The sequence below is a fragment of the Gordionus sp. m RMFG-2023 genome, chromosome 3, assembly GCF_954871325.1.
Source record: "Gordionus sp. m RMFG-2023 chromosome 3, tfGorSpeb1-WG-v2, whole genome shotgun sequence".
Taxonomy (NCBI): Eukaryota; Metazoa; Nematomorpha; class Gordioida; order Chordodea; family Parachordodidae; genus Gordionus; species Gordionus sp. m RMFG-2023.
This window is the reverse complement of record NC_088777.1, coordinates 11,318,621-11,345,374: the sequence shown is the minus strand read 5'-3', so window position 1 is coordinate 11,345,374 and position 26,754 is coordinate 11,318,621. Positions and strand designations below refer to the sequence as shown.

At 26.6% G+C, this 26,754-nt stretch overlaps 2 protein-coding genes across 3 annotated transcripts; both read right to left on the bottom strand.

Moving 5' to 3' along the window:
• Window positions 1-182: 182 nt before the first annotated feature.
• LOC135926721 (galactosylgalactosylxylosylprotein 3-beta-glucuronosyltransferase 3-like) lies at window positions 183-1,637 on the bottom strand. Its single transcript, XM_065462653.1, has 4 exons — window positions 1,383-1,637; window positions 749-1,084; window positions 351-564; window positions 183-271 (listed from the first exon to the last, which is right to left on the bottom strand). The coding sequence occupies exons 1-4, from the start codon at window positions 1,635-1,637 to the stop codon at window positions 183-185; spliced, it is 894 nt and encodes a 297-aa protein (XP_065318725.1).
• Window positions 1,638-14,436: 12,799 nt separating this feature from the next.
• LOC135926366 (galactosylgalactosylxylosylprotein 3-beta-glucuronosyltransferase 1-like) lies at window positions 14,437-25,317 on the bottom strand. Of its 2 annotated transcripts, none has more exons than XM_065462216.1 (6): window positions 25,178-25,317; window positions 22,714-22,958; window positions 17,680-18,009; window positions 17,095-17,308; window positions 16,832-16,908; window positions 14,437-14,654 (listed from the first exon to the last, which is right to left on the bottom strand). In XM_065462216.1, exons 1-6 carry the CDS (start codon window positions 25,266-25,268, stop codon window positions 14,553-14,555), a joined length of 1,059 nt encoding a protein of 352 aa, XP_065318288.1. In that variant the 5' UTR covers window positions 25,269-25,317; the 3' UTR covers window positions 14,437-14,552. The 2 variants fall into 2 exon arrangements, with proteins under 2 accessions (XP_065318288.1, XP_065318289.1); XM_065462217.1 differs by having other exon boundaries at window positions 14,478-14,667.
• Between the last annotated feature and the right edge of the window lie 1,437 nt (window positions 25,318-26,754).

Here is a 26,754-nt window from a genome sequence, read left to right as displayed (position 1 = left end):
CCAATTCAAAATACAATTCTTATTTCCTTTTTATAATAATCTGCAAAATTTTATACAAATAGGATTAATGTCTTTTAAAAAAATTAACGGTCATAATTTTAAATTTAATTTATGGAGTAATAGGAAAAAACGTATTTTATGAAATTATATACATTTTTTTTGTTTAAAAATCGTAATTTATATCAGAATATAACCTTAGTACAATTGTCCGCCAGCGGTTCCAAATCTTGAATATCCACTAATCTTTCTACAAAATTACTTTCGAGCGATCCTAGGCAAATTATAATAAATAATATATAATTTTCTTTCTTTCAGGTTCTTTAATATATAAAATGTAAAGTTTTTTAAACCAGACTCATGCAATTCGATGAAGTAAACATCTTTATTTCGCAACAACAATTTGAGATTGACAGCAAATCCAGCCATATCTGTGGCTATAGGTCTTTCCTTCGCGTAAGCCACTAACCAACCAGTCACCTTTCCTTCCTTCACTAGAGGTTTTTCAGCGTACACTCCACCACACAATGCGACTGGCCACACCCCGACCTTCTTTATATCTCTCATCTAAGCTCGAAATAATGCAAATATCATCTGTTATAACTTGAATAAATTGGCATTTATTTTGAAATACTATTTCCTATTTTTTTTTGAAAACTAAAAATTGAAAGCATTATTTCACTTAGAATGATTTTAAATAAGTATTATTTTCTTTCTTTCTTTTATATTTCTCTATTAAAAAAAAACAAACTTGATTGAATATGTCCAGATCATATGTATTGTCATCATCTGCAAAATAAACTACCCCATTCTTATTACCCAGATTATCTTGCCATACATTAGTATTGCCTAAATATTTTGGGTTATTAAGATTGAAAGGATTAGTAGATTTGCGATACATGTATTCAAAATTTGATGCCATTTGGGTGTAAAAAGCTGGGGATGTTGAGTTCAAACCATCATTCATTGATATTGACTTTGAATAAATGGTCGATATCGACAACTGACCGGTATAAAATGCATTTCTCAACCATGCTATACCTAGGTTTCTTTGTACGGACCCTCTGTAATGGCCGACGCTTTCATTCTTTTTATTTTACAGATATAATATTTATTTAAAGAGTTCTTAATTAGGACTTAGTAGAGAACTTTTCTATTTAAATTTTATAAATATATAATTCATATATGATTACAGCCTAGGGAATAAAATATATTTACGATCCATTTCATGAGAATGATGTGAATGGATCAATAAGATATGGTAAAAAAGGTATCTTAAAATACGTAATATATATTTTATTAGAATAGCTTCCTTACCCTAATTAAACATAGATGAAAATAAAAAAGGATATAAGTGATCAGATTAAGTAAATCAAAATAATTACATATTCCTTGTGAATCCACAAATGGGCATAAGGATGTCGAGAATTTCTCAAAATATTTTCCACTTTGGATGAAGGTTCATTCGTATCTTCTACAACGATCCATCTCACATTAGGCACTAAAGCCAGAGTTTGAGCTATTCTAGTAAGGTGAGCTCTTTGCGTGATATGGTTTGCCGTAGGAGTAATTATATATATAATGGGTAAAGAGTAATTCTCCGTTATTTCATCTAGGGCATTGACCGAATCTAAATGCATTCGTTGTAGAAGAGTTTAATAGTATTTTAACCTTATATGCTTTATTTCTTAGTTAAGTCAATTATTAGAACTCGTTTTGAAGTTAATTCAAACACTAGGTTATCAACAATTTTTGGAAGATAAGGGACTAAAAAAAGAGTACTAGCTCATCTATAATCATTATTATTATTAATTAAATAGATAGTGCCTCGGGCTCCTATATAAATCTAACCTTAATAATTTCATATAGACTAATCCTAGCGCCCATATAGGACCTTTACCCATTTTACCATATATTTTATTTAGTAATTAAAATATGATAGTTAGGTCAGCCCCCCCCCAATTCCTATTTTGGAAGCTTTCCTTTTTGAGTTTTTTAAACAAAATTCATTATGTTTAAAGGGCAATAATTACCTTAGTTTAAGAGAGGATATAATAATTCTATAGGCCCAAAGTTGGGGTATTGGCAAAGAGCAATTTTTTTATCCATAACCTTAAATAAATATTTTGGAGTTTTTTTGTTTTGAACTAAAAATAAACCATATTTTGCAAAACCTCTCATAATACAATATATTATATGAGCTAAAACTTACCGATTAAATTGTTCCCAGGTTTCTAGATAGCAAAGAAAAGCTGCCGAAAAAATTTAAATGAGTCATTACGGTCAGGGGAGAATTGAGAGAAAATACAAAAATAAATTGAATAAAATAAAATGAGTAATATTATATTGAAAAACGGAAAAAAAATGCATACATTTACGTGTAGCCAAAATTTCAGTATAACAAGGAGGGAGAAGATAGGATTTAATACAAGTGATCGGAAAGGTAACATGCTTTGTGCCATAAAATACTCTTATTATATCTGTCTATATTGTTTAGATTTTATAGTAATTTACGGTTATTCCTACCCATAAATTAATTGTCAATTTTCATCAGTAAAATTCAAGGTTTATGTTTTTCATGTTTTTAATTTATGTTCAAATGACCGTTTGCCATCGAAAAATTGATTATTTTAAATTGCGTCTCAATCATATGAGGTTATATGCTCGAAATTTTTAATGTTTTATAGACTGATATATATTCTATCAATCAGTGACTTAGCCAGTATATAAGGGGAGGGTTGTAAGTAATTTTTTTGGGGTCTCGCCGTTAAACTTCCATTTTCGACCTCTGAAAATTTTGATTAGATATTTTATATTTTGCTTTTTTAAATAAATAATATCTTTGTAATATCTCCCTTCTTTGGTTGAACAATTGAAAGTATTAATCCTAACTCAATTGCTTATTATTTGAATCCGTTTGATAGACAGTATTTAAAAATTTTTTTTATTACTATTAGCAAAGTAAGAATAAATTTCAAAAATTTTCATCATGCCAGAATAAAAAATATAGAAGAACTAAATATAATTTGCGCAAATCTGACTAGTACTTTTTGATCCTTCAAGCAGTTTTAGCCAACCATATTCTGAAACTTATACCAAACTGTTAAGTAGTGCTTTATTAGTAAATTTTATTGCTTTATTCTGCTTGGTAGATAGTTTAATTTGGAAAGGTTTATTGGTAAATAGGGAAAAATGCTCAAAATTAGCCTCAAATCAGAACGAAAAATGAAGTTCTTAATATTTTTGCGCTAATATTTAATGTCTTACTTATTAATTCTTCAATCTATTTCGCCATCCACAAAAAGTGTTAACGAATTACAAATCAAATAAAAATTATGATAGCACACTTTGAGTGTAGTCAGCCAAGCAGCTTGAGCATTAGCTCTGATAGTGAGTATTTAGCACATTTTTGTGCTACAACCAGTTTGGAAGATAGTAAAAAAACGCAGCAAAATGAGAAATTGGCATCTTGCTATAACTGAAATTACAGAGGCGTTGTCTAGTTGCCCCAATATGTAATTGATTACTACTTACTTTCATCAATCCATTCTAGTAAATAAACAGAACCCAGTTGTAAATAAAACAAATACTATAACAGCGTGCATTTAAATAAATCTCAAATATCGGATTTTAAATTACCAGAAATTAGATAGGCCTAAATACATTACGGTTACTTTGATTCTATAATCTTTATGATTATATGATCTTTATAGAACATTATTGTTCCTTTCGGTTTTTAGAAATTAAAAAATCTCATTATATTTTGAATTGAGTCATATTTCCAAAAATTTGATATCAATTCCAAAATGGCTTCATTTGGGCCGATTTTTAAAAATGGCTAACTCAATGTTTTAGACAGAAAAATATTGCATAAGCCTAGAGATTTTGCTAATAGATTTCCAAACCTTTGTGCCATCTATAAACCTTCAGGCTAGCTAATATTTTTCTGCATATAATACTGAGTTAGCCGTTTTTAAAATCGGTTCCAATGAAGCGATTTTGCATCACTAACCCAAGAGCTAAGTTGTTTAGTAAAGTAATACTAATACTATATGCGTTTACAGTATACTTGAAAATAGAAAAGGTCAAACGTCCATTCCTTAGGAATTTAACGTCTTTGGGGAGTAACCTGTTTTTTAAAATTTTTATTAAATAATTTATAACAAATTTTTTCTATATAAAAATTTGAATAAAAAATTTATTGTTTATTCATTTATATTTTTTGAAGCGCCTTTTTAGATAGAAGAAGAAATTTCTGGGATGATTTTATAGAAATATAAAATCAAGAAAAGATTTTATCTATTAAAAAAATAAAAGCAAATTTTTCTCTAGATATCACTATAAAAGGTAGTATGAAAACACAAAATTTTACCTAAGAATAACGTGTGGGAATGGGAGGGGGGGGGGTGTTGGTCCCATAACTTCCTTGTCTACGCCAATGCTCTCATTTAAGGACTTTAAAGATTCTAGATATAACCACATTAATATTTATTCAAAGGATATAAAGGCCATATAAATTTTTAAAGTGGTATTGTTTTATTTCAAAAAAAAAATTTAAAAAAAGAGAAGGATTAGCTTTACATTTTTTTTAGCATTATCTGTGCGTACAATTCGGGAATTAGGAGAGTTATGCAAAATACGTAAATCTTTAAGTTCGGGTATATATAATAATGTGACAACTGGCAACTAATCACTCATTCACAATTAGTCCGAATTCGCGATGAAGTAAACAATATGCATATTTCTGTAATTTCGCCCGCGAATTCGAGATTAATCTTATCGGCTATTAGTTTTCTCAAACTAGAAACCCAAATTTAAAGAAAAAAATGTCACCATTAGTGCACGGCACACGTGGAATATAAATTTTGCTAGAAAGTTAGATCTATTACACATTTAATATATATACCTTCTACATTAATGATAGGTGCACACTATATCAACCCAAGAGATAATGTGCTTACAACCCCAAATTTTTTAAATATTTCTATACATATTATATTTTACCTGTAAAAGTTTTGTGGATTTTGATTAAAAAATGATTGTAAATGAGAATCAAACCTATTATCATTGTGTAAAGCAGAAATTTATTTAATCCCATGATCTTGCCTTTAAAGATAAATAAAAAGAAAATTAGATATTAATTGTATCGTTTTAAATTTAAGGATAATTTTTTTTTGATATTTAATTGATTCTTAAAAAAAAATATATTTGGTTCGACTTTATTTTTTTTAAAAAAATGACGTAAAGTCTAATATTTATCTTTATTTAAAAAAATATATAAACTACAATTTATATAAATTGCAAAAAAATATACTATTAATAAATAGAATAAATGAGGAAGATAATTCTAAGTAGCCACTATAATTTTCCAAATTTATTTTCCAAATTTATTTTTCAATCTATTTTAATATATTAAAATCAAATAAGAATATAAGAATAAAATTTTACTGGATTTGAATTATTCGATGAACTAAACAAAACACCTCGAAGAAAATATTTGTAAAAATTTTTATACATATTTTTTAAAATTTTGAAATGAAAAAATATCCCATCAATTATTTTGTCGATATATAGGCATCGATTAAAATTTAGAGTAGATTTACTGTCAGGATGTGGGAGTAAAATCAGAAGAATTGGGCGCAATTAAACTTAGGGAGTCCCATTTCAGAGGGTTTCAGCATCATTGACTTAGAAAGGTTTGGACGGTTTGGACGATAGTAAGCTTTATGCTAATCAGCTATGTATGAGATTGAGGCATAGGATAAATTTATGATGAATTTAATTTTGAAAGGCTATGTTTGGCAGTGATTGTTAAAGTTAGGCTATACTTATTATAGCAGCAATATTTCGAATTTGGTTTAAATAAACCTGGGGAAATTATTTTCTACAAAGTGGTGCAAAACCTATAAAAAATTATCTAGATACAAAAAAAATATATCTTCGATACAGATTAAAAGTATCAAAAAGATACAAATTATAAGATAATTGTGACTTTTGCTGAATATTGAGTAACTTCAATACAAGATACTATACTTCGATCAAGTCGATAGGAGTCAAAATCAACTTTTCAACTCGTAGTTCATAAAATATCGATATAATCGCTTCAATTGTTGTTATGGAATTTTGTGTGCCCTAAATAGAGCAATCAATATATATGTTGCTTGATTTAACGTGCTGGAAGAAAAATTCGAAATGAAATGACATTAAAAATTATGGTTTGTTACTTCCAAGGAACTCTAACAAATGCATGATATTTCGATGACTTAATAAAGTATTCTTATAATATTTCCCGATGTCATTTATATAACTATATTTTTTTAAAAAAAATATTCATCGTTTTAAAAGAATATTTTTGAAATTAATTTTTTAAATAGAGTCAGCAAATCGTTGTATTGGGATCTTAATTTCCGTTCTTTTTTCTTCTTTCTTCCTGAGATATTTTTTTTATAATTTCAAATTAAGAAAATATACTTATGAATAAACAACTAATTAAATTTGTCTTTTGAATGAATTTATTGAGGAGAATAAAAAAATTGTAATCACATTCAATAATTCAATATACATGAATTTTTTTCAATATACCTAAATTTTTTTACAAATAGTCAAATTTTTATAAATCCAGAATAATATTACGCAAGTCTGAAGATTTTACTCATAAATGGCACAAAGGTCTAGACATCAATTAGCAAAATCTCGAAGCTTAGGCAATATTTTTCTGGCTAAAATATTGAGTTAGCCGCTTTTAAAAATCGGTTTAAAACAAGCCGTTTAACAACACTATTCAAAAGACTATTTTTCATTTTAAAATTAATATGAATATAAAAAGCAGATTTTTTTTTACTAAAAAAATAATTGCTCAACCTTTGCCAGATTAGATTAAATAGTAAACTTATTCTTAGATGAAATTCATTCGAGGCTATTTGATATTTTTAAGAGCTCAAGAAGGAAATAAAATTTGTTTAAATATTTATATTTTTTTTCTTTAAATAGTATATTTTAATATTGACTTTTATATTATTAGTATAGTCGTTAAATAATAAAAGGATTTTATTGAAGCTGATTTTAGATATATTATATTATATTATCAGGCGCGTAACCAATGGGGGGGGGAAGGGGGAACCCCCCCAGCAAATTTGGCTGGTTTCATAAATATCATTTTAAGCTAATAAAAAAAAATTTTACCCCCCCCCCCCCCCTTCCCCATTAAAATTTCACAAATATTTGAATATAAATTTTCCAACATAAAACTTATTTTTTTATAAATAAATTTTATTAAAATTTCCTTTCCTTGTGAGTACATTAACATTATTAAAAAATATTAATAAAATGGAAAAATTTTAAGTCAAAGAGATTGAAATCAAATGGTAATTTATTTTATTATTATATATAATTATTTTATTAAATTCAAAATTATTAGTAAGTTAGAATTAATAAGTATTTTTAATATTAATTATTAATAAATATCTATAATTTTTTAAATATTTTATTTTTACTGATTTTGTAGAACAGAAGAAATAGAAACAAAAGTTAAATAAGGCTGAGCATGAAAAAAAGTAATGTGTCGTCAGAAGCGATATCATTATTGAATTCAATTGATCAATCAGAGTTTATGATTGCTGCTAGTTGCATTAATAAATTATTTTCCTATAGCTCACTACTTTGTAGAAATTTACAAAAATCAAATTTAGATTTGGTTCAGGTTATTGATTTGGCGGAAAATATATATGAACAGGTAGATACGAATGAATGTAGATGAATATTTTCATAATATTTATATAGACGTTGAATCGAAGGCTAAATTTTATGATATAAGACTAATTAAACCTCGTCCACCACCTGGGCAATTATCGAGATGTAAAATTATTGGCTCAACTGAAGAATATTATAAAATATCCACTTTCATCCCATTCTTAGATACTTTTTTATCGCAAATAAAAGTACGGTTTTTAGATAAAAAACAAGTCTTTAGCAATCTTCAAGTTTTAATACCCAAAAATCCATCTTCGTTTTCTAATGCCACTATTAGTAAAATTAAATATTTAGCAAAATTTTATTCCTATGATATTGATACTGAAGTAAATTTAATCAGTGAATTCGAATTGTGGTATAAATATTTACTACGTTTAGCTATTTTACCTGAGCATGCTATTGATGCGTTCAATCGGTGTAAAGAAGCCTTGGCTCAAATTCCTAATATTTTGAAGTTGTTTTATATTCTACCATGTTTGCCTATTATAACATGTACGAATGAAAGGATTTTCCAACTTAAGAAGGTTGAAAACATATTTATGAAGTACTACTTCCGAATCTCGGCTAAATGGGTTAGCTCTGTTAAATATCCACAGAGATTTGGTTCCAACGACAAACTAAATTCTTGATGAATTGGCAACATTCCCACGAAAATTAAAAATCACATTATAATTATAGTATTTAATAAAAAAATTTGCATAATATTGTATTTGATAAGAAGTTTAAAAAAACTTGTTTTTTAAATTATTTTCTAGTCAATATTTTATAGTTTTGTTAAGGGCCTCGTTTTAGTCAATATTTTATAGTGTTGTTAAGCGCCTCGTTTTGAGCCGATTTTTAAAAACGGCTAACTCAGTTATTTATCCAGAAAAATATTATGCAAGCCTGAAAATGTTGCTGATAGAAGGAGCAAAGGTGTAGACATATAGTATCAAAATTTCGAGGCTTAGTTAATATTTTTCTGGCAAAAATATTGAGTTAGCCGTTTTTAAAAATCGGCTCAAAACGAGCCGTTTAACAACATTAATATTTTATACACGCTATTATTAGTATTTTCAATAAAAAAAATTATATTATACTTATATTGTACGAGAATTTAAGCTGAGGCTAGTTTTTAAAGCAAATTTTATAAAAAAAAATGACATTAAACTTTATTTCAACTTTACATTTAAACAACTTTATTAAATATAATATACCTAACTAAAAATAATAAAAAATAGGCTTGTAATATCCATTAGCACGAATTAGTAAATAATAGTTACAAATAGAAATATAATTATTATTAAATTATGAATAATTTAATGGAATAGCCGGCCGGGGGAAAGCTGGGCGAAGGCCAGATAAGGGGGTTTGGGGGCAAAGCCCTCCAAAAATCCCCCCCCCCCCCCCATAAGAAAATCTTGGATACGCCACTATATATTATATTTATTATATAATATATTATTATATTATATTATAATAATATAATTATATATAATATATAATAATGAGAAGGCTATAATACTAACCTATTTCAATAAAAAAAAGCTATGACCTTGAATTTTTTTGCATTTGTAGGTCATAATTTTTTAAAATAACTTCCTAGGAAGGAATTATAATATATTCTTTTGCGCATTTTAAAAAAAATCGAAACATGTATTTCCTTCAAGCCATTTAATGATCGCAAGATTAAAATAATGTGTGGCAAGGGGAGGGTGGTTAAAAAAACGCCTTCAAGAAATTTAATGAGTTATCTGTATTTTTAGTCTATCTTTAGTTTAATTGATTTTAAAAATCAATTTGCCTATACTTTTTTTTATATTAATTTGTTCATTTTTCTGGTTTTAAATGACTCGGCAAACACGATGGAAAGTGAATACTCAGTAATTAGAAGAGTTGTTAAAATGTCTAGGCATAAAAATGTGTATCTATATCTAGACACTATTTATTGGAGGTATTTGCCTATATTTGGATATAATTTTATTTTACGTTTTTTAATATTACAAGTATTGTTAAACAGCTCTATTTTTAAAAACTACAAAGCCAATATTTTAGCCAAGAAATATTACACAATTCTAAATACATTGTTTATAAATTGAAGAAAGGTTTGAACATGGATATCTACCTGACGAAATCTCTGCATAATATTATTATGACTCTAAACAATAATCATATTTAAATTTAATTCTTTACATATTATGCCCAAGCTTATTTCATTAAAAAAAACAAATGAGACGAATATTATTTAGCAATGGATGAGTACAACATTCAGAGCCCTAATCAGGAATTGCAGCTGGGGAAACTGTTTACTTGGAGGCGACCAGTATTTATTTGAAATAAATCAAATAGTTAGACTCATAGAAATTTTTAACTATTTTTATTAAAAAATTTTAAATGCAAATAAAATAATACTATAATATGAAAATATAATATAATACGGCGATTTTAATTTTCAAATTCTAACATAAATAATTTAGAAACTAAATTCCGTGTTATTCATCGATTCTCTGGTTCAGATAGAACTCTCTCTAGTGTAGAAAGTGAGGCCTCACAAGAAACCGTTTATACCCTAATTATGCTAGCTGCTGAGTAGCATTTATACAATTCTTTAAATTCGAGATATTTTTTTTATTCATAATATTTACGATATTTTCAAAATTATGTGTTTCTTTAACTTCTGCAGCTAATAATCCTTTTGCTATTCTCTCATCTTATATAAAATGATGAGGGTCAAGGGGGAAAGAGTGTATTAAAACATGATAGAAGATTATAATTATCTAGTGTAAATCTATCTAAAAAACATTCTACAAAGTAATCAATAACTACATATTAATTTATTTTAAAGAACTTCAATTGGAGTCCGTTACACAACCACATTGCAATTTGTATCGACTAAAAAATCTTGAAGATTTATAGGCGTTTTACGTACACTTGATTATTTTTGAGGGATGAGATATTTTGATATGAGTTCAGCCTTCATTCTTATCAAATCAAAAGAATTATCACTTCTTTTATTTTTTAATATATTAATTATAGAATAAATACAATTAGCATCAACTATATTAGTACCTACTATTGTGCATTAATAGCCTTATTATATAATTCATATTAACGCATTGAGATAAAAAAAATCCAGAGGCTTCGACTGAATCATGATTGAAAACCTGAATTAAATGTTCTATTAGAAAAGTAAAATAATACCCCACCAATAGCCTCAAAATTCTCATAAATGATAAGAGATGTTTCTAAAAGACCATTCCACTTCTGTTCTAAGTCTAAAAGTCTTTTAAAAGTATGGCCTGCATATTAGATTAGAATACGATAAAATGCCTGAAAAAATTATAAAATGCTTTAGATAAATTAAAAAAAATTAGAAATGATAACAATATTGTTTACCAATTTTCAACCCTAAGATGTCGATTGTGGTTGTAGTAATTTATATAAGGCAATTTTTATTAATTTTTTCTTAAGCAGGGTTTGTACTCCTCCCGATATGACATTTGCACCATCATATGCCTGGCTTATTATATTCGATGCATTAATTTTAATTCAAAAGCTTTAAATACAATTAGTAATACTTTCAGCAGAAAGATTGTAAATTAATGATTCCTATTAAATTTTCTTGGATTTCCCCACAATAAGTATAACGAATATTTATGCTCAGGATTTCACAAACTTCCCATCAGCCTTAAGATAAAAAAGATATCTCACTTTTATTATATTTTCTGAGATACATTCCAGCACCATATCTGCCATAATAGATATGACTTCGTTTTGAATTTCAGGTAATCGTGCATTTAGAATGATTTTAATATTAATAATAAATGTCTCTATCTCATATGAAATATAATAAAAAGGCATTGCCAAACTATAGAGATTAGATTAAATTTTTCTCACAAGTCACAAATTATTTAATTTTAAATTAATTATTTAAGTTAAAAAAAAGTTGTCAAAATATAATATATAAATCGAAATGAACTTAAAAACCTTAAAAAACCTATTTACCTTCAACTTTTTCTTGCTCCAGGTCCAGATAATTCTATGTATTATCCGTGACTGACTTACCATGTTCAAGAAGAGGTTTGTCTTGGGATTTTAGTATATAGGATTTTCCCAATAAAAAGTTGTTATATATAAAACTTCTCTGCCGTCAAGTGCCCAAGTGGGAAGGCTTTTTAAGGTAGCTAAAAATGTCTTTACAAAAAATTTTGTTAATTTATTATTAAAATCTAAAAATTATTACTTATTATTTAATCATATATTTTGTATTGTATTATTTAAATTTAGCAATTATTATTTTCATTTAATTGTATGTTTTGTATGTAGATGAGATATCAATCCAACAAATTTTTTTAGCTCACTTCTAAACTTAAATTTAACAATAGAATCCTAAAGTAGGAATTATGCATAGCGAAAATAAAAAAATTAAATCATTATACAATTATTTATAGATACATTATTAGATATGTATCTGTATCTAGATTCGCATTTAGATGATGTTCCTTCATTTTGATCCATTGATCCACATTTAGTTAGATCTTTTTGGAAAGTATTTTTTTAACAACTCTGTTGATTAGTCATTGTCGCATACAAAGAAATGAAATTGCAAATAAAAAAAGAACTAAAAATGTATAGAGCAACGTTATTGATAAGGGATATAAGGCAGAAAAACACACATGTCTATAACAATTTCACTTTTTGGATTCAGTCAAATTAATATATGGCCAATTCAACTTGAAACTAGGGTAAACAATGGTAGCTATATTTAACATTCAGATAATAAATAGATGAGTCTGATGATAAAATGAGATATTAATTTTAATTATTTATTGTAATATTTAATTAAAAATATAATTCCAAAATAATATTATTTAGCCAGTCGAAACATTTATTATAATCCAAATTATATTCTAATATTTTGTCGTTATAATAATATAAATATTCTCATTAAAATAATGAAAAATATGGTATAAAAAAATTCAAAAAGAGAGAATTTAACAGGAGTTTTTCAATTATAGTTTATGGTATGCATTTGATGTTTCGAAATCAAAAGCTATAGCTTTATTAAAGATATTGCAACATGACTGGTCTTGATAATAAAAAAAATATGATATGCAAACTTAGTTTCATGAATCTACCCCTCGAATTCTTGGGCAAAGCGATGATGGTGCTTCAAACATCAGTGGAAGGATCATAGAAGTACAGGCTTTGATTAGAACTGGGATCTCACATTTTTATTTGTTGCTATTATCATAGATTATAAATATAATATATGCCAATTGCTAAAATAACTAAGAAATTTTTAGGGAAGAGAGAATTTACCCGTCAAAAAAAAAGATTCACGTGTATTTCAGTATATGTCAAAGTGAAATACTGACAAAATAGCAACAATTTTTAGGCATCAAGAATACCACTCGGTAATATTATCTTATTTGTTTAGATTTAAAATGTTCATTTAATAATTATAGAAGCTGGCTATCATCATATAAAGCTATTGAAAAATTTTTCCTACTTTGTAATATCTTGAGGGCAGTTTTACAAATTTAAAGGATTATGAAGATTCTGCCACTTTTAAAATAAGAAATTTTGATTTTATTTTATCACTTGGTGTTTTGGATAAAATATTGTTGATACAAGCTAAACTTGTACAAAATTGCAAACCATTTCGAAGTATATAGGATTTGGAAATATATCAAATTCACTTGACAAAAGATTGCCTGATTAATTTAAGAAGTACAATTTAAATTATTGCTTATTTAATCCTAATAAATGGATAACTGAATTTTGATTATTTTTTCAAAAGCTCAAGATTTTATGAAGGGGAAAAATCGACCTTACAATCCAAATATTATTAAATTTAATATTTTGTTTTAGCTATAAAATCAGTTTATGGTGCACTTGATTTGATCATGCAGTTTTATGAATGATTCAATGATGAATCCATGAATTTTTAAATCAAACATCATTTTTTACACCAAAGAAAATAGAGGAGAAGACATTCGTTAAGGGTGATATTAAGGATATCTGTAAATTTTACCATTTAAATTCAAGTTAAGTTTTTGAAAAAATGTCTATGATTTGAAATATTTATATTGTGAAAAATGAGAGATCTCATTATTATACATGATCTGGAGGTTAAAGAATCTAAAAATTTATCAGATTCTGATAATTGTAAATTTATTTTACTAAAATTTTAATATTACATTATTTAGCTTCCTCTACTGATGATGATTCTGAGATTTATTCAGCTGGAATATGATTATCTTACCTTATCGTTTATTTTAAAATTTTTCTGCTTTACTTAATTTATCAATTTTATATAAATATTTATTAACCATTCCTACTACCTTATGTACTGCCGAAAGGGTGTCAAAAAACTATAAACATTTTTTCGGAGGGAGGTGGGTATACTTTCAGGGAGGTATTGTGCTTTCATCGCACAGAAGGTGTAGGGACCACTGCTTTTAAATGTTTCCTTGCTGAAGATACTAGTCTTGATTGATGATAAAATCTTTATAACACATCTAACAACTAAATTTATACCCTGTGCTAATTTATTTATCTAGATTAAAATATTTTTCGAATTAAGAGAAAAGAAATTCCATATAATTAAATTAAATAAAAGGATTACTAGTTTAGAATAACGCTATTTAAATAACACTGGATTCAATTTAAATATTCTTAGTATTAATAATTATTATTTAGTATAAACTATAAAGTTTGAATGATGATTTGATATTGTAGTTATTTGAATGTAAAATTTTCATAAAATATCATAAGTATATAAAATATATATAATAATTTTAGAAAAATAATTTATTTTCATTTTAAATTTCCATATTTTGATTTGAGGGTGCATTGAATCTCTTTATGAATTTTGATTCTAGATCAAGATTTGGGTGACGTGTTTTCGTGTGCCATACCAATACCTTTAAAAAATAACTTTTAAATATAATGAGTTAAGATTAATCAGCATTATTAAAATTTGAGCTTAATCCAACTCATTGAATATTGAAACATAAATACGATATTAGCTTTTCTAAAATTTTTGTTTGAAGATAAATTTTTTGAAAACTTTATATGTCACGTCGTTTATTTATATTTAAATTTTATTTTGCCCAAGAATAGTCCAAACAAAAAAAACATATTTGTAACGAATATTGAATACGAATCATTTGAATAAGAAGAATACAAAAATCATAACACCATAAAATATCGTGTTAAAATTGTTATCATTTTTGTTTATCTTCCTTTTTTCTTAGAAGAAAGATAGCTAAACTGCATTTCTCCTATTCAATACCTCGGCGGTCTCAAATAATTTGCCTCCTCTTGTCAAATAATTTATTACTATTGGCTAATGTAAAAATTTCCTTAAATTTTAAATCAAAGACGTATCATATTACTCAAGCTATCACTCTCTAGTATCTTCTTATAATTTGCTACTTTCCCAAATCTATCCTTTATCAAATTTTCAATCTCGTTTATCATATTTTCAGATTTCCTATGTTTAATTTTTTTTAGCCTTGCTTTATCATTCTATTTTGACTCATGTTTTTGGCATATTTTATCTAATGGCCTTTTGTAATTCACTTCATTTTGAACATCATCATCGCCATGTTTCTCTCTCAATACTTTCTTCAAGAATCTTTTTGATTATTTTGCATATATCATTATTTCAACTATTATTTCTAATTGACATCTTATTCTAAATGTCTAAGCTTACATGATCTGAATTATTTAATAGAAAATCCATTACCTCTAATCCATTTCTTAGTTTTTTTTAATAAAAAAGATATTTCAAATTACTAAGCTAGATGCCTGAGAATTAAATTCTAATTAAAGTTATTCAAAATCTACTTCTCTATCATCTGTTCCTCCAAAATATCTCTCAAATCCTTTCTTTTTCTCTATTTTCGACATCAATAAAATTTGTAATTTTTTACCTAAACTGTTATTCTCATTTTCGAATATCATACATATATCCCACTAGCACCATCTATGACGTAAATAGTCGATGGCATATTAGGATTTTACTTCGGAGGATGTAGGGTAAAATTTTAATAAAAAAAATAGGAGCTAAATTAATAATATCTGGTATTGATAATTTCTTTTTCAACGTTGTTTTACTTTGATTTGAAGTTTTTATGGTTCAGATATAACATATTTAATCCCATTTATAAATATTAAAAAAAAAATACTTCGAGACCCCACCATACATAAATACTCCAATGAAAACAAATGATCTTGAAATTTTTCAAGAAACACCCTGCAAACTCTATTCCGTCTTTATGAATTTAAACTATTCGTTTTCGTTTCTGGCACAAATAGTATATGCCCATTCAGGACAAATAATGCGTTATCAAATCTTTGACCATTTTAAAGAATAAAAATATTACATCCCTGTAAATTTTAGCCCCCCTCCCTCTTTTCCCCATTCCTTAATTTACCCCTCTATTAGTCAAAATAGGAAATCGAAACCATCAAAATTAGCTTAGAAATTGCACATATAATACAATTCGGGTTACTTCCAGATCAATTTTCTTTGAAGATTCTTTCGGGGCCAAAACGAGCCGCGCCTTAACCACTTATTAGTACATCAAAAAAAATGTTTAGCTAGACTTTTAATTTAATTAATATCTAAAGTTGCTTATATTGAGGTTAACTTGAAATCGGTTATAAAATTTAAATTTATAAATTTTTCAAAAATAATCAAAAAGTTGATGTCATCTTTAAATACCATTCCTAATAATGACCAAATTATCCAATTTTTGAATGCATGATGTATTGGGATATGGAAACCACGTGGATTCAGAATCTCTCAATTTTAAGTCATTCACTGAAAGCAATTTTTTAAATTTAGAAAACATGTATCGAATGAATTCCTTACTTTTACAATAAACTCTTGAATTATTTTTAATTTATATTAAATTTTATAATAAAAATGTTTTAAATACATCTTTAGCAAATTCCCAATAGACTCCATACCCCAATGTGATATACACTCTTAATTATAAATCAATAATCCTATAAAATTACCATGGATAATGAGAACAAAAATAATTTCTTAAATTTTTTTGTTAAAATATTGAATTTATATCAAAATAACCTGAGTGCAATTATTTGCTAGTGGTTCCAAATCTTGTAAATCTACGAATTTGCTGAGAAAATTACTCTCAAGCCAATCTAAATGAGATTAAATTATTACGCTTTGATAAAGCTATAGTTTTAATTTTCACTTTGCAAACCAATTATTACAAAAATGAAATACTATTTACCAGATATTTAAAATAATATAATCCAAACACGAAGCAAACTCAATCACATCGGGCTGGGCATACAAATAAACACATAAAATATAAATATTTAAACTATTTTTATATGATTCGTGGAAATAAACGTCTGCATTCTGTAATACCAAGGCGAGATTTATAGCAAATCCTGCCATGTCCGTAGCCATAGGTCTTTGTTTCACGTAAGCCACTAACCAGCCTGTCACTTTTCCTTTTATCACTAAAGGTCTTTCCACATTCAATCCACCACTAAAGGCTACAGGCCATACACCGACTTTCTTTATTTGTCTCATCTATAAACAATGGAGAACATATTATAAATTGTCAAAATATTGGGTCCATGCCTTTCATTTTATTCTCTTCCATTTCCTTTCCTTTCCTTTTATTCTCTTTCCATTTCCTTTCCTTTCCTTTCCTTTCCTTTCCTTTCCTTTCCTTTCCTTTCCTTTCCTTTCCTTTCCTTTCCTTTCCTTTCCTTTCCTTTCCTTTCCTTTCCTTTCCTTTCCTTTCCTTTCCTTTCCTTTCCTTTCCTTTCCTTTCCTTTCCTTTCCTTTCCTTTCCTTTCCTTCCCTTCCCTTCCCTTCCCTTCCCTTTTCTCCCTCTCTCTTCCTCTCCCTCTTCTTCCCTTCCTTGCTCTTTTTTTTAAAATATAATTTAAAGAAACTTGATAAAATATCTCTATATCATAAGTATTGTCATCGTCTGCAAAATAAACAATCCCATTCTTATTACTCCAATTATCTCGCCATGAAGCAGTATTGGTTAAAAATTTTGAGTTTTTAAAATTAAAAGGATTAATAGATTTGTGATATTTATTTTCAAATTTTGATGCTAATTGTGCGTATGAGGGTCGGGATGCTTGAAAATCATTCATTGTTTCTGATTTCAGATAGGAATTGGTAGAAAGTGTTGACAATTGACCGACACCAAACAAATTTCTCAACCAAGCCAAACCTAAGTTTCTTTGCGCACATCCTTTATGATGTTTATTTTTCTTGAAAAAAATTGATGTATAAAGAGCTTTAATTAATAATCACATATATCCTTAAAGAGGTGCTCATGTAAAACCTTTCCTTAAAAGTCATTATTATTATAGACTTGGAACGTTCTGGAGTTTGTTATGGAACAAAAAATACATTATCTTAGAGAAAGAAATGAATGGAACATGAACATTATTTTCAAAATCATCCTGAATATGTACCGGAAATTCAGAATTTTTTAGGTTATTCACAAAACATTTTAGCTCAAGGAACGCTTTTATAAATTTGTAAGAAACAAAAACTGAAAATTTAATAATCATAAGATAATTGGAACGTGGAAGGAATAGCAATAGCCTGCTAGGATTCTAAATGAACAAATAGATCATTTAAAATGTTCTTGTTCCAGAAGGTTCCAAGTCCTTCCTTAGTATATTTTAATATCTATTATAACGTAAGCTATTTTAATAAAAACATTGCCGAAGGAGTGAAACTATTAACTAACTTTCTTTATTCCCCTTTAATTTTTTATTTTATGATTATTCTTTATAAAAATTTTTCCCATTACAAATGATTAGAGCTTAGGAGTCTTGCGTGTATGATTTACTTTTGAAGTAACTACCATGATAAATATGAAAATAATTATTAATGTCCCTTGTTCTATACACACATCTGACATAATTGCCCAACCCATTCAAATATTGAAAATGTAAAAACGAACAATTTATTATGACCTGAACACATGTGCAAGCTCATCCTACTAATTGCTCATTGTTCAACAACGGTTTTTTTGTCATAAATAAATTGTACCGAAGTTATTAAATGCTCAAATCCAGAATGCCTGTTTCAATCCCAGTCATACTTATTTTATTTTTAACACAACTACCCAGTCGATCATTCCATTATAGCCTTCGCTTGCAACCTTAATCCGCATTTTAGATATTCATAAAACCTCTACAGATCTTGCCGACACTGAATCCCATGCTATAGACATCTCTTACCCCTAGCCTCACATATTATCATGCCTACCCAAGTGCAAGGCTTCAAATAACAAGATCTTATTCCAAAAATCGCATCTTTGGTTAATTTTTCAACAATCAACTAGGATTTTCTATAATATACTTTTCACACCCCACATTCACTTAATCCATTTAGCAAAAAATAATTTGTTCAACATATAAGCGATATATAAACATAACCCTGCCCCTATATCGATAGCCCACATTCTTCAAGAATATGAAAAATTGCAATAAAAAAGAGAGGAAAAAAACCCTTAAAACGAGAATATTACTTTATATCGAGCAAATTTGAAAATTAGATCTTTAATTTCTCTTGTTCAATGATAATCTGAATCCTCATGACAATAAAACTTACCTGGCCCTAGTCCTACTTCAAAACACCAATCAAAAAACATTGATACCCATAATCCCATTTACCCTGAATCTCAGATTTGAACTACCAATTTCACCATAGCAGATGTCAGGAAAGCGATTATATATTTATAGTTTAATTTCACCTGGGATTGACCGAATTTAGAATAATAGCGGCTACCCCCGACTAAATCAACTAGGTAATCATTATAATGAAATCCATGGGTCATAAATAAATCCATTTCAATTGATAAACTTCTAACAGGTGATGTGATTAATAAAGTATTCGACCTATCAAACCAAATAAGAAATGAATAATAAATTATTCGTATTCGATTCGTTTAAACAAATCGAATAATTTACTATTCGTACTCCTATTTGTATGAATTTTAAAATTTATTACTTGTATTCGATTCGAATTATTCCAATAATTCAAATTATTTAAATTATTCGTTTTAAAATAATTCACACGAAAATATATCGACAGAATTTTTTAAATTTTTTTATTGCACACCTATCTAAAAGAAAAATTATTATAATAATCTGATGATAAAGAACTTGCAAAACTAGTTAACAAAAAAAATCCATATCGTTTCAAAATAGTTTGGTAGGATTTATAATAAATAGTATAAATCTATAAAATGTTAGATTCGTCTCTTTAAATATATTGAGGGCCATTTTAGAATTATAAAATGTATATACTCATAATAAAATGAATTCTCTAATTTTAAATAATACCTAAACATATAATTATTGCTAATTATAGTGTAAAAGTTTTAATAAGCTTAAATTGACCATATAAGCTATAGTCAGTAGCGCCACTAGAGGGGACGGGTGCGCAGGGACTCGATCCCCCTGAAAAATTTGAAGAGCCTCCTCAAAATTTTGAATTTTTTTATACCACTAAAAAAAGGGCATTTTGGATAATGTGCTATAATAAGGTAATTTTGAAAATCCCTTCACAGAAGGTAAAAGCTTAAAGAAATATATAAATGCCCGCTATGGATACCGCATATAATATTAATGTACTATATGCCTCTCAAATCGAGATATAATTCAATATCATTCTAGAAAAAGTTAGGATTAAAGGACAAAGTGATGCGTATTTGGGTTAATATATTAAAAAGGGGTGTTATTTAATATATATTATATATATACACACGCAAATATATGTCTCTATCCATTTAAATGTTACAAGCCTTAATAATTGATTTCCTATATATGCATTAATGAACAAATGAATTATAAATGTTAAATGCACAAATATTCGGTAAATCGTTAAAATAACATGAATTATTTATCATATGTAATGCTTTAATGCTATAATAAAAAATGGTAACATACTTGTCATTTAGATTGGGGGCCATTTTAGAATTATAAAAATACAATAATATAATTAATAGATTACCACTTAAGATAGATCGAAGGTCATTTTATAATTATAAAATAAAGTTATTTTAGTTAATTGATTCCTTATTTTAATAATAATATAATGCAATTTTATATTTTTATCACAGTATTCATGAGCAACGCTACAGAGCGCCAAAAAATATTTTTTTTTGTAAATTCGGACCCAATATTTTTTTAAAAAAATTTAACCTTTAGAATTTAATAAGTTTGAAAAATACTGGAAAATCAAAGAAACTTTTCATTCCTTTACTGTTGATATTTTTTAAATTCCTTTTGAAATAATTTACAAAATATAGGTCAAAATAGCGAAATTTCAAAAGTTTAGGATCGGGCAGAGCCGTTTGATGCTCAAAAAATAAGGCCGGGCCTAACATCAACAATCCTTGGAACGAGCCTTAATCAATAATCAGGGCTAGAAATCTATTTCATTTTTAAATTCAGGGTGAGCCCTAAAATTTCCACCACTGCAGGGTTATGATGCTCATATAACTATTTAATGGGAAACCGGAACATGGGAATTTTTTAGTTCCTGTTCCTTTCTTGGGATGTGTTTCGAAACGTTCCGGAACTCTTTCCTAAAAAAAGATCATATTTTATTTTATTATACATTCATTAGATCTTTATATGAATAACAATTTTACATCCACACATCTATGTATTAATTAAAACATTTTTTTGAAAGATTTATTATTTATATTTGTACGGTGGGGTTATAATGTAAATATTAGTGTTGAAAGACATCTTTTAAAACTAACTTGATAACAAAACAATATGAAATTATTATTTTTTTCTTAAACTTTGTTAATTTATTCTCACTTTCTCTCATTGTAAAATTACACTACTCCTTCCTCTCAATTATTTTCTTATTCTATCCTAACTATTAGTATGATTAAAAAAATTAAAAATTTTTTTTTTAATATAAGGCTATAATATAATTTAGTTATACGTCGTCCTAGCTGGATTAAAATAGTTACGAATTTAGTGAACTAATTTATTCGTATGTTTAAGTATTTTAAAACGAAATTCACATAACTCATAAGTGTTCATTTATATATCATAGGAATAACATATGTTCAGAAATTTAATTAAAGAAAATTAGTTACTGATATTAGGACAAGTAACGCTTAATAACATTAATATGAAATTCGTATAATAAATTCATAACTAATTTAGGATATACCACTAATAATCTAGTAAAAAAAATAACATAAAAACTTTTAAAAGTAAAAACATACAAAAATTAAAGAAACTAAGTTGAATTTCTTTATTTTTATAAAATAGGCATAAGAAATAAATTAAGTAACATTAAATTTAAACTATTTTTTTTAGATATTATAAATCATGTCAATCATTTTTGATAGAAATTATTTATAACGATTCGGGTATCTCCTTTAAATTATTTCTTATAACGGTTCAGTTTTGGTTACGATTCGGAAAATTGGAAGGGTTTTTCGATCTCATAATTTTAGTGAGTCGTTCGACATCAAATAATATAATATCACGTGACTAATAAAATATTATCCTGCCATTGTTGCAGTGTGCAATTTTTCAAATACATACTAAAATAAATATCACCCATGTATATCGCAAATTTGCCTGTTTTCGTATCATTTTTAAGCTAAAGAAAACTTGATAGAAGTTAATAACGTTTTAAAATAACAACTATAATTCAAAATTTTTAGATAAAAAACAATTTTATAAAAAAAAGTGAACCAAAATTATTTTTATAAAAATCGAATATACCCAAAGACCTTAGTGGATCTAAAGGTATCCAATAAAATTTATAGTGAAAGATTTTACCAAATAGTGCTCCCCTTCCCGCCCCCTTACCAAAGTCCTGGATACGCCTACTAATTTATCTTTTTTAAACATAGTTCTACAGTTCTCTATTAAATAATTGTTTTAAATTAAAGAAATAAGAAGAAAAAAAATGAAAATTACATATTCCTTGTGAATCCACAAATGGACATAAGGATGCCAAGAATTAGTCAAAACTCTCAACACCTTGGGTGAAGGTTCATCAGCATCTTCTACAACAATCCACATCACGTTAGGCACTAAAGCCAGAGTATAAGCCATTCTAGTCAAGTGGGCTCTTTGAGCGAGATTGTTTACGGTAGGAGTAATTATGTAGATTACTGGTAAAGAAGGATTTATTCCTATATCGTCTAAGGCTTTTATTTGGTCTAAATTAATTCCAATGAGGAAAAAAATGTTTATCCTTTTAACACGACTTCAAATATAACAAAAGAATATCATAAATATTTTATTCAAGCTATAAAAAAAACTAAAATATACAAAAAATAGTCAAAAAAAGAGATAATTCTAAAATAAAATTTGCAAAAATAAATTTGAAAAATTTTCAAGGGCTCCAAAGTTTTCGGGAGGAAAGCCTTATGAACTAAAGCCAAAAAATTATATCAAAAATACCTCCTCAAAGTTAATCTTATTCTCTATCATATATTCAATATAAATTCAGGGGTTTAGAGAAATTTATGCTTAGGGGGAACAAAGGGTCATATTATCTGAAAATTGCGTATCTCTATCATATTCTTTCGGTTATCCTTTTATTAGACGTTTTAATAATGACTAGGGTTCATCATTTTTAAAATGGGATTCTTAACTAAGCAGCCTAAAATATTTAAATTATTTGAAATATAATAAAATAAATTTTTTATAATATGAAATAATAATAAAAAGGTTGATAGGTATCCTATTTATATATAAAATATAATGTATGATTCCTTGTTAAAACTATTTAGCAACGCCAAAAGCATTTAATTAAAAATCTATATTAGCTTTATTGTTATAAATTAATTATAAGGTAAAAGTATATAATTTTTAATATATCGGTATGGAATACATTTTTTTAAATATAATCTATAGCTGAGTAAATTGGCCTTTATAGCTTTTTTTCTAGCCACTTTATTAATAATATATAAAACAAAGCTTTTCTAAAATAAGATATAAAATGGCGGAAAATAAAACAACGACAATGGAGATAATGATATAATGCGCAGTGTATATAATATTAAATATGCTTGCAGAAGTCTTATAATTCGTTAATATTAATATAGTACAAAATTATTAAAAGAATGAGATTTATTTACGTAATTTGACCAAAGTCAAATATATATGATTTATTAAATTCTTAATCTTCTTCTAAAAAAATATTTATTTGACTTCAAAATTCAAATAAAGTTTTAAAAAAAATTTGCCTTTCATCTCCTTTAGGAAAAAAAATAATTTTTTGTTTTAAATTATTAAATGTTGGCGTTAAACAAAATATTAAGTTTTAAATTTATTATTATCTAAGAAAAATTGGCTCTAACAGTTTAATAAGGTGTTAGTAGAAATTTGTAAAAATTTTATTCGTAAACTATTAAAAATCTATAAAATATTATATGACGTTCTAAGGAACCTAAATATTTAAATAGATGTTTTTATCAATATAACAGAGATTTACCCGTCATTCAAATTAGTTCTAATTAGCAGTGAAGTACATAAAATGCTGTATTCTTCGTTCTTGACCACGAATTAACTGTGAATGAGGGGTTATAAACATTTCGTATAATTTTATTTTTATTTACAAAAGACACAGGAAGTATATATAAGTAAAATTTTATTTTAGTTATACACAATAAGTGTTATCAAAACCCAATTTAGGCCGTTAAATGATTAGAACAGGATTTTAGCCAAAAAATAATGGGGGTGAGGGGACTGAGGCTAGTCAAAATTTTTGCAAAATCGGCTATAACTTCTGTATTTTTTAGATTATATAAAGAGCAATATATGAATCGATACCTATAACTATCTATACTCTATAAAGGTGCCTTATAAATATTTTTAAGAAGATAATTATATTTTATAATTTTATTTTTTGAAAAAGTTGAAAAATTTTGCAACCAATAGCTGTGTTAGGCAAAGGGGCTTCCTTAACCATTAGTCCATTTTATAGCTACAATGAATTATGGTGCATTTTTATTTATTAATAATAATACCTATAGAATAATTTTATAAATAATTTGTTTGAAATATCATAATAGGTTTAAATTGTAGCTAATTATATAAAAATATACACCTAATATTGGTTAATTTTATAAACTGTATATATATTTAGAGACTGGGGATTCATCCATAAGAAGCATTTAAAATTTTTCATACATAGGAGTCAGATGTAGCGCCATTTTGTGGTCTGCTTGTCGATTAAATGACTTTAATATTTATTATGCATTGGATAAGACAATTAGTCGACATTCAAACCATATGGCGGTTATGGTAAATTTTTCCTTTATTTTTTCTGTAAAAGATTTTGTTAACCAACTATAAAATATAAATTTTTTAATAATAAAAATCTTTATTTAAGAGCACCACCAAAATTTTATATAATACAAATAATATTTACTTGTAGATTTATAGATTTGGATTATAAGGTAATTATAAATTAGAATGAAAGCCAATAACAGTGTGTAAACAGGAAGTTCTTTTAATCCCATAAGTATCCTTACGAAAAAGATTATTTTATTTTGTATCGTTCAAAATTAAGGGGAAGTAAAATTAATTCTTTTTTTTATTTTTCATTTTTAGTTTATTTACTGTTTTCAAATTTAACTAACAATTATTTTTTAATGACGATTAAGGAAATAAATATATTATCTATATCTAAGTAAAGATTAAAAAAAATATGTTTATTGCTATATATTATATTACTATATAAATAAAATATAAGCTAATGTAGCCTAGTTTTATAATATTTCATAGATGCCAATATTTAAAAATGAGTCTATTTTCAGGAAATATTTAAATAAAGAAGAAAAAGAAAGAAAGAAGCGTGTCATGGTTCGTCTTATTTCAAAACAGTCTACTATTTAGCTGCCTATTAAAGTCCTAAACTGTTTAAATTGAAAGAGGCTATTAATATTTACGTAAAAGAATACGCGTTCCGAAAAACATATATAAAAAACTAGTGCTGTAAAGTAACGTTAAAAAGTATTGTTACCTTCTAAAGGTAACGAGTAACGGTAATGCGTTTATAAAACGTTATTCGTTCCTTCAAATTTTTCTTAAAAAATATATGAAAAACATATTTTATTGTGTTATAAAATTACTTTTATTTATTTTTTAGATTTTATAAATAATTTAAGCCGAGTTTTTAATTCACATCAACCACTAAATTCCTTAATTTCGTTGTTAAATTTCCAGTCAATATTGTTAATCTAATTAACATTTGAATTAATCAATATATGTAAATTTATATTCTTTATATTATAATTTATTTAATAAAGAATATTATGTCAATTGTATATTTTCTTCAGATGAAAATGAGTAAAGCTGCCTCGGTTTTAATAAGAAGTATTTTTTACCCCATTGGTGAAAATTAAGAATGTAAATACTACAACTTTGTAAATATAAATTATGTCTCAACTCAAATATTTAAACCTCAATTATGGAATAAATATTGGCATTCTCCAAACTGTAAAAAGGTAAATCTGATTAAACTAGTTATAACAAGGTGAAACTCTTTCTATAACTCCGTGTAATTAATATAGTCTGATTAAGGAGAATGAAACAAATTGGAATTGACGAATCTTGTTATAAATCCAAATTACAGAGATTTTCAGATAATGACAAGTTATTAATAGATGAATATTGTATATCAATATATATTTATAGGTTATCGAACCTGTTCATACGGCTCTTTCGATTTTAGAGAGAGAGAATAAATACTTTTTGGAAATCTGGCTCCCAACATATGATCAGCAATAATTTACCGGTTATTTAAATAAAATTGGCTCTTGTTAAATTAGATGTTAGCGAAGGAAGGAAGCTAGAACTTATTTCCTGTTTGAGAAAAGATATTGACAAAGAAAAGGAAGACTTGAGATTCCTTTAAACAACACACGTATAAATTATTTTCTAATAAAGATTTTAAAAAAATTGGATGAGGATCTAATGATTTCTTTTGACGATGAACTAAGTATT

Bases quoted from the DNA above. Each gene is read 5' to 3' on its own strand.
- LOC135926721 (XM_065462653.1), bottom strand. From the start codon at position 1,637: ATGCATTTAGATTCGGTCAATGCCCTAGATGAAATAACGGAGAATTAC. The intron at 1,085-1,382 runs GTAATTATTTTG...TAAAATAAAAAG, and splicing joins TGTGGATTCACAAGGAATAT to AATGAAAGCGTCGGCCATTA. The intron at 272-350 runs GTTTAAAAAACT...TAATTTGCCTAG, and splicing joins CATCGAATTGCATGAGTCTG to GATCGCTCGAAAGTAATTTT.
- LOC135926366 (XM_065462216.1), bottom strand. From the start codon at position 25,268: ATGGGATTAAAAGAACTTCCTGTTTACACACTGTTATTGGCTTTCATT. The intron at 17,309-17,679 runs GTTTCTTTAAAT...CATTGTTTATAG, and splicing joins ATATAGAGATATTTTATCAA to ATGAGACAAATAAAGAAAGT. The intron at 16,909-17,094 runs GTTTAAATATTT...AATCTCATTTAG, and splicing joins CCACGAATCATATAAAAATA to ATTGGCTTGAGAGTAATTTT.